Source organism: Cynocephalus volans, chromosome 12 (genome assembly GCF_027409185.1).
Source record: "Cynocephalus volans isolate mCynVol1 chromosome 12, mCynVol1.pri, whole genome shotgun sequence".
Lineage (NCBI taxonomy): Eukaryota > Metazoa > Chordata > Mammalia > Dermoptera > Cynocephalidae > Cynocephalus > Cynocephalus volans.
In genome coordinates this window covers 69,469,135-69,481,915 of record NC_084471.1, presented here as the reverse complement: position 1 = coordinate 69,481,915, position 12,781 = coordinate 69,469,135, and the positions used below count along the sequence as shown (strand labels likewise).

The window sequence follows — 12,781 nt, the reverse complement described above, 5'->3', positions numbered from 1 at the left end:
CTAAAGGCAAAAGGAACTGCACATAAGTACTGTACTCTAGTTGATACAGTTGTTTCCCACAGGGATATGGATTAACAATTCTGATACTCCTATACATTTATACAGGGATTGAGTAATTAACTAAATGGATGGCAGACAGTGGAAATCAGGCTTCTTTCTGTTTGAGTGGGAGTTTACACATTAGTAAAGAGAGGAAGCTAGAACAATCCATGTGGTGATGGATTAGAGTTGAAGACATCAGTAAAAACTCATATTTAGCTGAATACAATTACAGATTGTTACATAAAGAAATATTTCTAGATATCTGTATATTCATGGATTAGTATACACACATATATTTCTTTTCTCTGTCAGCTGAGAGGGCCTAAAATAAATGAAACTCCAATGGCAATAATCACATCTAGCACCCAGGCCTTGGTTTTTAACACCACTCTCCAATAAAAAGAATTAGAAATCCATGGAGAAATGGTTGATTCCAGGACTGGGGCAAGAAATATGCAAGATGAGTCTGAATCATCTTGCAGTGCAGAAAGTAAGGAAGTGCTAAAAAACAAAATCCTCATTGATAGGAATATGTCAGAGAAGCACAGGAACCTATTGGAAGAGCTCCCAGTGGTCAAAGTTGTAACAACTTGAGCAAGAAAATAAAATGGTATTGGATTATAACCCAAAGTATAAAATAAATATTCATGAGCCCATTTTGATATAAATAATTGAATAAATTAATAATTGGGGAGAAGAGACAAATCTCTCATGTGTAATAATTTCAAATAATTTATGTAGATACTCCACTCTAAAGGAAGGGGAGCGTAACTCCTCATTCCTTACATGTGGGCTGCACACATAGACTTTCCTCCAAAGAGTACAGTATGGAAAAGGGAAGGGAAGAAAAGAGTAATTCTGCAGTAGAGAAACCTGACAAACACTACTTTAGCCAGGCAATCAAGGTCAACATCAATCATCAATCATTTGATAGTATCTACTCTTGATATGACATGATGAAAATGGCACTTTACCTCTGTGATCTTTCTCCCAAAAACCTATAAGTCAAGGCTAACATGAGAAAAACATCAAATTCTGGTAGAGGGATAGCCTACAATATAAGTGACCAGTACTCCTCAAAACTGTTGAGGACATCAAACAAAAGGAAAAGTCTTAGAAACTGTCAGAGTCAGGAGGAGCCTAAGCAGACACTACAACTAAAATGTAATGTGGTACCCTGATGGGATCTCGAAACAGAAAAAGAGCATTAGGTAAATATAAGGAATTCTGAATACATTATGGAATTTAGTTAATAATAATGTACTAATTTGTTAATTGTTTGTTAATTGTAACAAGAGTAGGTACTAATGTAAAGTACTAATAGTACAAGAAACTGTGGGGAGATATATGGGAACTCTATTTTTTTCTCAAATTTTCTCTAAATCTAAAACCACTATGAAAATTCAAATCTTTAAAAAATGATGGTTAAATAAAGACATTACTGGATAAACAAAGACCGAAATTTTGTTGCTAACATACCTGCCTTATAAGAAATTCCAAAGTTCTGGTCAAGATGGCAGAATAGACGGTTCCCAGCATCACTCTTTCCCACAAATCAACCAATTTACAGCTATAAAAATGTAACGTCAGCCAAGCTGGGACCACTGGAACTCAGGGGAAGAGGAGGAGAGACTTACAGAGTTCATGAAGGCAGGAGAAACCATGATGAGAGAAAGAAAAAACTGCTCTGAGCGCTTTGGGCCGTGACCACTTTAAGGCTGCAACTGCTGAGTGCACGGAGCAGGAGCCAGCAGAAGCCACAGCTGTACCTTTCAGATGAAGTTACTTGGAGGTGGCAGGGGAGAAGAGGGCCTTGGCAGCCCCCAGGACAGCAAGACCACTAATAGGGTTCCCGTGGACTCACGCAGGAGCGAGGAGCCTGAACAACTGAAAAAAGGGAGCCATTCAGAGGCTGGTGAGTCATCACAAGGAACCAGCGCAGGGCCGATCCCATGGGAAGTGTTTGGAGCACGGGCGGTGGGGGAGACAGGCCCACCAGGAGAAAACTGGGACACAGCAAGGACAGCTGATCTGCCCCCCAATCAGGGCAGGACCACTCAGAGGAGACTGGTCCAGAATGCAGAATTGCATGGGGTGCAGTTTGATAAAAAACTCAGGTCCAGATCAGAGATTCTACACAACATAGATTCACTGGGTCTCTGGCAAGCCAGAAGTACCTATAAGGTCAACCATTAAACCCTGAGCTGCACAAACAGCAGCAAAGCAGCAATTTAACTCAACCACACAGCTCAAGTACTGTTTCCCACAGGAAGTTCCCCCGTTTTAGAAGTAAGCAAAGGACAAAAAATTAATTCTGGCCCAGACACACCACCAGCACCTTGGGGCCTGCCTGGGAAACAGAGGCTTGGAGCTGGGGACCGGACCCCCCTCCCACAACCAGGCACACTGCGCCAGCGCCTCGGGGACCCCTGGGGACCAGAGGCATGGAGAAGGGGACCAGACCCACCCCACAACCACGCACGTTGCTAGCTCCAAGGAGCATGCCAAAAACATCACCTCCATATGGGAGGCCCACCACAGCCACCCCAATAACCATGGCTGCCGTGAAAGTGGCTAGACACCACAACCACCATGCAGATGGTCCGCCAACCACTCGAGTGCATTGACACAAGAAGAGTCATCAGCAGAGATAAAAAAAAGAAGAGGATGTCTCTCTCCACAAAGCCCATTTCAGAGTGACAGAAGAAGCATCTGCTCTATGAAAATATTGGAGGTCCTGATCACAACTTTCAGCATTGGACAGATCATATAGGCAACAAATCAACAGAGTAACCATTATTCTTTCAGAAGGAGAGAAGAAACCTAGGGTAATTAGGGGAGGAGGAGGGAGTGGATGATGGGGAGAGATTGGACAAGGGGCATAAAGAATAATTATGATTTGTAGCAATATATATGGTAGTAATATTGATTTGATCAACATATCTCAATGTTGAACCCCAAAAATATGTATAATCAATTTTGATTCAATAAGTAAAATAAATTTTTAAAAAATTCCATATAAGAGGCCGGCCCGTGGCGCACTCGGGAGAGTGCGGCGCTGGGAGCGCGGTAGTGCTCCGGCCGCGGGTTCGGATCCTATATAGGGATGGCTGGTTCGCTCACTGGCTGAGCGAGGTGCGGCCGGTCACAAAAAGACAAAAAAATAATAATAATAATAATAATAAAATAATTTTAAAAAAATAAATAAAAAATAAAAAAAATAAAAAATTCCAAATAAGTCCAAAGTAATACCAAAGGATAATTCAAATTCACATGAAGAAATAAAGAGCACCAGTAAATGTAAGTAAATATAAAAGATAGTAAAAATATTTTTTCTTTTTCCTCTCTTAACTGATTTAAAAGACAATGTATCTTAGTCCATTTGGGCTGCTCTACACCAAAATACCATATTTATTTCTCACAGTTCTGGAGGCTGGGAAGTCCAAGATTATGGTGCCCACAGATTCAGCATCTGGTGAGGGCCTGCTTCCTAGTTCATAGATGGCCATTTTTTCACTGTTGTCCTCACGTGGCACAAGGAGTAACAAGCTCTCTGAAGTCTTTTATAAGATTGAATGGCACTAATCTCATTCATGAGGGATCCACCCTCATAACTTAATCACCTTCCAGAAGCCCATTCCTAATACTCACATTGGTGATTAGGTTCCAACATATGAATTTGGGGGGAAGAGGCATTCATTTCATAGCAACATAAAACAGTAATTATAAAATGATATTGTTGGGCTTATAAATATGTAATATATATGACAATGATAGCACAAAGTGGGGGAAAGGAATGGAGCTATTGGAGCAAAGATTCTGTATTTTACTAGAATCCAGGTAGTACTAATCTGAAGCAGATTATGATAATTTAAGATATAAACTGCAATCCCTAGAGCAACCACTAAGAAAATTACTCCAAAAATATGGAGAAAAAATGGAATTAAAATGGGATGCTAATAAATATCTGTTTCGCACAGAAGGCAGCAAAAGTAGAACAGAGGAACTAAAAAAGATATGTGACATACAGAAAACAAACAGCAAAATGGCAGGTATAAATCCAACCATATCAATAATTACATTAAAGGTTAATGATTTAAATCTTCAATCAAAAGTCAGAGATTGGACTCCATCCCCAGCCTAGCCGAGTGCGCCACAGATCAGGGAGGCATCCAGCCAGAGAAGTGGAAGACCTGCAGAGACCACGTGCCCTGTGGTGCCAGTGCACAACCCAGCAGGTAGGCCTTGCCACCACCACCTGACTCCATCCCCAGCCCGACTAAGTGTGTGTGGATCAGGGAGGCATCCAGCTGGAGAAGCAGAAGACCTGAAGAGACCATGCGCCCTGCGGTGCTAGCATGTGACCCAACAGGTAGGCCTCACCACTACCGCCCAACTCCATCCCCAGCCCAGCCAAGTGCATGCTGACCAGAGAGGCACCTCCCAGGAGAGGCCCAAGACCACACTGCTGCCGCGCGATCCAGCAACCCGGCCCAATGCATACGGAGCACAGAGATGTCCAGCAAGGGAGATAGAAGCTCCATAGAGTACACACACCCTGTGGGGGGGCCGCCGCCATGCGATCCAGCAGCAGGTAGGCTTCACCGCCACCACCTGGCTCCATCCCGAGCCCGGCCTAGAGTGCATAGAGCAGGGAGACATCCTGCAGGGGAAGGGGAAGTTCTGCAGAGACCACATGCTCTGCAGTGCCCCCACGCATACCAGCAGCCCAGGCCAGAGTGCACGGAACAGGGAGAAGTCCAGCACGGGAGGTGGAAGCTCAGCAGAGACCACACACCCTCCGGTACTGCCCCGTGATCCAGCAGCCTGGCAGAGTCCAAGCTGACCAGAGAGGTGGCCTCCCTGGAGAGGCCCAAGACCCGAGGTGACCACGCACCCAAGGCACTAGTGGCCAACCGAGCAGACACTGAGGCAACCATACCAAACTGGCAGCCCCAGCAGCATCCTAGCCAGACTATAGTGTAAAACCAGTGGACCATGAAATCCCCTGCCACAATGACTAAACATCAAAGGAAAGATACCAGAAATATGAAAAATCAGGAAAGTACACCACCAAAGGGTAATAACTCTCAAACTCTAGATCCTATAGAACAAGAAGCCCTTGAAATGTCTGACAAGGAATTTTGAGTGATAATTCTAAGGAAACTAAATTAGATACAAGAAAACTCAGCTAGACAACACAATTAAATGAGGAAAAGTATACAGGACCTGAAAGAAGTAATGTACAAGGAAATCAATGCCCTGAAAAAGAATGTAGCAGAGCTTGTCAAGCTGAAGAATTCATTCAATGAAATAAAAAACACAACAGAGAGTTTAACCAGCAGGTTTGCAGAAGCAGAAGAGAGAACTTCTGACCTTGAAGATGAGCTGTTTGAAATAACACAAGCAGACAAAAAAAAAAAAAAAAGAACTAAAAATATTGAAGAAAACTAAGAGAGATATCTGACAACCTTAAGCACTCAAATATCCAAGTCATCAGTATTCCAGAAGGGGAGGAAAAAGGAAATTGCATTGAAAACGTATTCAACAAAATAGTGGCAGAAAACTTCCCAGGTATAGGAAAAGACACAGATCTTCTGATTCAGGAAGCTCAAAGATCCCAAAACGTATTCAACCCAAAAAGGTCTTCTCCAAGACATGTTATAGTCAAATTGGCAAAACTCAAAGAAAAAGAGAGAGTCTTAAAAGCTGCAAGAGAGAAGCATCAAATCACCTATAAGGGAGTGCCAATTGGCTAACATCAGACTTTTCATCACAAAGCCTAAAAGCCAGAAAGGAGTGGGATGATATATTCAAAATACTAAAAGACAGAGATTGCCAGCCAAGAATACTCTACCCCACAAGGTTATCCTTCTGAAATGAAGAGCAAATAGTATATTTCTCAGACAAACAAAAACTGCAGGAGTTCACCACCACACGGCCACCCTTACAAGAAATTCTCAAGGGAGTACTGAGTTTGGTACTTGGAAAACAACTACCACTGCCATAAAAACCCAAGAAAAATCAAAACCCACTAGTAAAATAAAAATGGAAACAATGAAGAGAAAACAACAAAAAAAGTTTATCTACAACCCAAGGAACCAACAAATACAGAAAACAAACAGTAAATCATAAAGAAAGGAACAAAAGACACTTAAGACATCCAAACAAAAATTAATAAAACGCTAAGAGTAAATCAACACTTTTCAATAACAACTCTTAATGTGAAAGGATTAAATTCCCCAATCAAAAGACACAGACTGGCTGACTGGATTAAAAAGGAGGACCCAACTATATGCTGCCTTCAAGAGACCTACCTCACCCATAAAGACTCACATAGACTAAGAGTGAAAGGATAGAAAAGATTTACCATGCAAACAGAAATGAAAAACGAGCTGGAGTAGCTATTCTTATATATGATAAATAGACTTTAAACTAAAAACTATAAAAAGAGGTAATGAGGGCCCCTACATAATGATAAAAGGATTAATCCATCAAGAAGACATAACAATCGTAAATACATATGCACCCAGTGTCAGAGCAGCCAGATTTATAAAGCAAACTCTATTAGACCTAAAGAAGGAAATAGACACTAAATACCATAATAGCAGGGGACCTGAACACCCACTGTCAATATTGGACAGATCATCTAGGCAAAGAATCAGCAGAGAAACACAAGATCTAAACAACATTCTAGATCAATTGGACTTGGCAGGAATCTACAGGACATTCCATCCAACAACCTCGGAATATTCATTCTTCTCATCAGCACATGGATTATTCTCCAGGACAGATCACATATTAGGTCACAAATCAAGTCTCAACAAATTCAAAAAAATTGGAATTATCCCGTGTATTTTTTCAGACCACAGTGGATTAAAATTAGAAATCAATAGCCAATGAAATTCTGGAAACTATACAAACACATGGAAATGAAACAGCATTCTACTTAATGACATATGGGTCCAAGAGGAAATCAAACAGGAAATCAAAAAATTTATTGAAATTAGTGAAAATAATGATACATCATACCAAAACCTGTGGGATACTGCAAAAGCAGTACTAAGGAGGAAATTTATCGCATTAAATGCTTACTTCAGAAGAATGGAAAGGTGGCAAGCGAACAACCTAACACTTCACCTTAAAGAACTAGAAAAACAAGAACAATCCAAACCCAAAATTAGCAGATGGAAAGAAATCATTAAGATCAGAGCAGAACTTAATGAAATTGAAACCCCCCCAAAAATACAAAAGATCAACAAATCAAAAAGTTGGTTTTTTGAAAAGATAAATAAAATCGAGAATCTATTAGCATGGCTAACTAAAAAAAGAAGAGAGAAGATCCAAATAACAAAAATTAGAAATGAAAAAGGTGATATTACAACTGATACATCTGAAATACAAGGAATCAATTGAGACTATTATAAACAACTATATGCCAACAAATTTGAAAATCTGGAGGAAATGGATTAATTTCTGGACACACACAACCTACCCAAACTGAGCCAAGAAGATGTGGAAAATCTGAACAGACCAATAAGAATAAAAGAGATTGAAGCTGTTATCAGAAAGCTCCCAACAAAGAAAAACCCAGGACCAGATGGATTCACAGCAGAATTTTACCAAACATTCAAAGAGGAATTGATACCAATTCTCTACAAACTATTCCAAAACATTGAAGCAGAGGCAATTCTCCCAAACTCATGAAGCAAACATCATCCTGATACCAAAACCAGGTAAAGGTACACTAAAAAAGAAAACTACAGGCCAATATCCTTGAATATAGATGCAAAAATCCTCAATAAAATACTAGCTAACAGAATACCGCAACGCATATGCAAAATTATACACCATGATCAAGTGGGATTCATCCCAGGGATGCAAGGTTGGTTCTACATACGCAAATCAGTTAATGTGATACACCATATTAATAAAATCAAACACAAGGACAACATGATCATCTCTATAGACGCTGAAAAACCATTTGATAAAATTCAACACATTCATGACAAAGACCTCTATAAGTTAGGTATAGATGGAAAGTATCTCAACATAATTAAAGCCATATATACCAAACCCACTGCCAATATCATCCTGAATGGGGAAAAGCTGAAAGCTTTTCCTTTAAGAACAGGAACTAGACAAGGATGCCCACTCTCACCACTCCTATTCAAGTGTTGGAAGTACTAGCCAGAGCAATCAGAGAAGAGAAGGAAATAAAGGGCCTCCAGATTGGAAAAGGTGAAGTCAAACTGTCCCTGTTTGCAAATGACATGATCCTATATATCGAACAGCCTAAAGCCTCTACAAAAAAACTCTTGGAGTTGATAAATGATTTCAGCACTGTAGCAGGATACAAAATCAACACACAAAAATCAGTAGCATTTCTATTCTCCAATAGTGAACATGCAGAAAGAGAAATCAAGAAAGCCTGCCCATTTACAATAGCCACCAAAAAAATAAAATATTTAGGAATTGAGTTAACCAAGGATGTGAAAAATCTCTATAATGAGAACTACAAACCACTGCTGAGAGAAATTAGAGAGGATACAAGAAGATGGAAAGATATCCCATGCTCTTGGATTGGAAGAATCAACATAGTGAAAATGTCCACACTACCCAAAGTGATATACAAATTCAATGCAATCTCCATCAAAATTCCAATGACATTTTTCTCAGAAATGGAAAAAACTATCCAGACATTTATATGGAATAACAAAAGACCACGCATAGCCAAAGCAACACTGAGCAAAAAAAATAAAGCTGGAGGCATAGCACTACCTGACTTTAAACTATACTACAAAGCTATAATAACCAAAACAGTATGGTACTGGCATAAAAACAGACACGCTGATTAATGGAATAGGATAGAGAGTCCAGAAATCAACCCACACACCTACAGTCATCTGATCTTTGACAAAGGCACCAAGCCTATACACTGGGGAAGAGACTGCCTCTTCTGCAAATGGTGCTGGGAGAACTGGATATCAATATGCAGGAGAATGAAACTAGACCCATACCTCTCACTATGTACTAAAATACACCCTGAAACAATAAAACTTCTTAAAGAAAACATAGGAGAAACACTTCAAGAAGTAGGACTGGACACAGACTTCATGAATACAACCCCAAAAGAATGGGCAACCAAAGGAAAAATAAACAACTGGGATTATATCAAACTAAAGAGCTTCTGCACAGCAAAAGAAACAATTAACAGAGTTAAAAGACCACCAACGGAGTGGGAGAAAATATTTGCAAAATATACACCTGACAAATAATTAATATCCAGAATATACAAGGAACTGAAACAACTTTGCAAGAAAAAAACAAGTGGCCCAATTAAAGAATGGGCAAAAGAGCTAAATAGGCATTTCTCTAAGGAAGATATACGAATGGCCAACAGACATATGAAAAAATGCTCAACATCACTCAGCATTCAGGAAATGCAAATCAAAATCAGACTGAGATACCATCTCACCCCAGTTAGGATGGCTAATATCCAAAAGACTGTGAATGATGAATGCTGGCGAGGTTGTGGAGAAAAAGGAACTCTCATACATTGTTGGTGAGACTGCAAAATGGTGCAGCCTCTATGGAAAATGGTATGGAGGTTCCTCAAACAATTGCAGATAGATCTACCATATGACCCAGCTATCCCACTGCTGGGAATATACCCAGAGGAATGGAAATCATCAAGTCTAAGGTATACGTGTTCTCCAGTGTTCATCGCAGCACTCTTTTCAATAGCTAAGAGTTGGTACCAGCCCAAATGTCCATCATCATGAGTGGATATGGAAAATGTGGTATATCTACACAATGGAATACTACTCAGCTATAAAAAAGAATGAAATACTGCCATTTGCAATGACATGGATGGACCTACAGAGAATTATATTAAGTGAAACAAGTCAGGCACAGAAAGAGAAATATCACGTTCTCACTTATTTGTGGGAGCTAAAAATAAATAAATAAGTAAATACACAAACAACCGGGGTAGGGAGTGAGGGAAGAAGATACAACAATTACAATTCCTTGAAGTTGATACGACAAGCAAACAGAGAGGACATTGTTGTGGGGGGGAGCTGGAGGAGGGAGGGAGGTTTCGGTAATTGGCCACAATAATCAACCACATTGTATATTGACAAAATAAAATTAAATTAAAAAAAAATAAAACCTAATTGAGAGAATAAGCCTTAGATTATAAATAAATGCACAGATACTTTAAAGTGACATAATGATTAGAGTTTAATATTATAGTTTGCCTTAAATGTGGATCATGGTGAGTATCATTCCAGACAAACCGGACTTCTAAAATGTTTTTCTGATATTTGAAGGGATAATAAAATAAAAAATACTTCTTACCAAAACAAAAACAAAAGTCAGAGATTATCAGATTGGTATTAAAAGAAAAATCCACAAGAGCCAACTACAAGTGACACATGTTAGATTCAAAGACACAAATAGGTTAGAAGTAAAATGATAGAAAAAGATATACCTTGAGCACAGTAACCACAGGGAAACTGAATAGACTATACTGGTATCAGATGAAATAGACTTTAAGACAAAAAAAAAAAATGGTTCTAGAGACAAGGGACTCTTATCATGATAAAGGGTCAATTCTTCAGGAAACTGTAACAATTCTAAACATACATTTAGCTGACAGTCAAGCCCAAAACACATGAAGCAAAACTGACAGAATTGAAGGGAAAAATAGACAACTCAACAATAATAATTGGAGAATACAATATCCCACTCTCAATAATGGTTAGAACAACTACATAGAGAGCCAGTAAGGTATAGAAGACTTGAACACCATTATAAATCAATTTTAGAACACTCCATCCAACAATAGCATAATATATATTCTTTTCAAGCACTCATGGAATATTATCCAGGATAGACCATAGCTAGGCTAGAAAGCAAGTCTCGGTAAATTTAAAAGGATTGAAATTATACAAAGTTTATCCCCCAATTGAAAAGGAATATGCATATATAGAGATAGATTATATATAATCTCCTACTGGTTCTGCTTCTCTTGTTGAATCCTGATACAAGTTCTTGGTGTGATATTAAAACCATAATTCATAAAAGAAAAAACAGATAATTGGATTTCATCAAAATTCAGTACTTTGGGGCTTCAAAGACACCACTAAGAAAAGGAAAAGATGAGCCCCAGAATGGGATAAAATATTTGTAAATCACTTTTCTCATAAAGGACTTATATGCAGAAGATATAAAGAAATCTTAAAACTCAATAATAAAAATGGGCAAGTATTTGAATAGACATTTGACCAAAAAAGACATAGGAAAGGCTAATAATCACATGAAAAAATGCTCAACATCATTAGTCATTAGGGAAATGCAAACTAAAACTACAATGAGGTACTACTTCACAACTGGTAGAATGGCTATAATAAAAAAGACAATAACAAATGTTGTTGAGGATGTGGAGAAACTGAAACCCTCCTACACTGTTGATGAGAATGTGAAATGGTGCCATCACTGTGTAAAACAGTTGGCAGTTTTTAAAAAATTAAGTGTAAATTTGCCATTTGACCCAGCAATTGTACTCTTAGGTGTCTCCCCAGAGTATGTAAAAACACTAATGTCCACAGAAAGACTTCTACATGTGTGTTAATAGCAGCATTATTCTTAAAAGCGAAAAAGTGGAAACAATCCAAATGTCCATCTACTAGTGAATGAGTAAACGAAATGTGGTATATCCAAACAGTCATATACAATTAGCAATAGAAAGGAAGAAACTACCGATACATCTTATAACATAGCTGGGCCTCAGAAGCATTATGCTAATATGATTCTATTTATATGAAATATCCAGAAAAAGCAAATTTATTGAGCCAGAATATAGATTAGTGATTGTCTGGGGCTGTGTGTGGGAATGAGGATTGACTGCAGATGAGCCTGAAAGGTTTTCTGGGATAATGGAAATGCTCTGAAATTGGATTGTGGTGATAACTGCACAACTCTAAATTTACTGGAAAAATTATTTAATTGTACACTTAATATGTATGAATTTTATGGTTATGCAAATTATACTTCAATAAAGCTGGGTTTGTTTAGAAAATGTCAAAAAAAGAAAAGGTCCATTTCCAAAGTCATGAAATACCCTTACATATTTCTTTCTTTTGTTTTTTCTTTTCTTCGAGCAAAGATGTACTAATTCTAGTCAGTATCTTGACATTGTTCTCAATAGCTTTGAATGTGTCTGGTAACATCTCCATCTGCGCTATCCAGTGGTGGTGTTCATCAACGTCAATTACAGTCATCTCAGACAAAATGACATCTTGAAGAGAATAAAAAAAATTATTTTTGTGCAGAAAAATAAATAATTACAATCATAAAGACATAATATTGGGTAACTACTCAATATAGTAGAATTGGGGAATATAGGTATCTCACACTTAACTGCTATTCTAGGCTTTTCTCTATGAAGACATAAATTAAAAAAGAAGATACTTGGAATACAAAGCTGAACAGAAGTCTTGGACATGAAAACATGAATCAGGTTAAAAAGTGTCTATTTGGTTTAGTTCCCTGACTCTAAGGAAGTAGGTGTAAGTTTTTATTTTTTAATACTGGGAATCTAAATCCCAATTAACTCCTTTGGTGAGTTATCTAGTATTGTAGAACCCTGTTACCTGATATTTCTTGCAACAAAATGAAATTCTTTTTTATGTATTCTTAGCTTATTAATCCTTTCATTTAACTAGTGTCTACT

The 12,781-nt window shown here is 38.4% G+C and overlaps 1 protein-coding gene across 1 annotated transcript in view; it reads right to left on the bottom strand.

The window, feature by feature from the left end:
* Positions 1-12,781, bottom strand: part of FAM186A (family with sequence similarity 186 member A) — a gene marked incomplete at its 5' end in the record, with an annotated part of 89,548 nt that overhangs the window by 27,011 nt on the left and 49,756 nt on the right. The window contains one exon of the mRNA XM_063074599.1: positions 12,176-12,346. Coding sequence (XP_062930669.1) covers positions 12,176-12,346 — 171 coding nt within the window. The remainder of the gene's footprint in view (positions 1-12,175; positions 12,347-12,781) is intronic.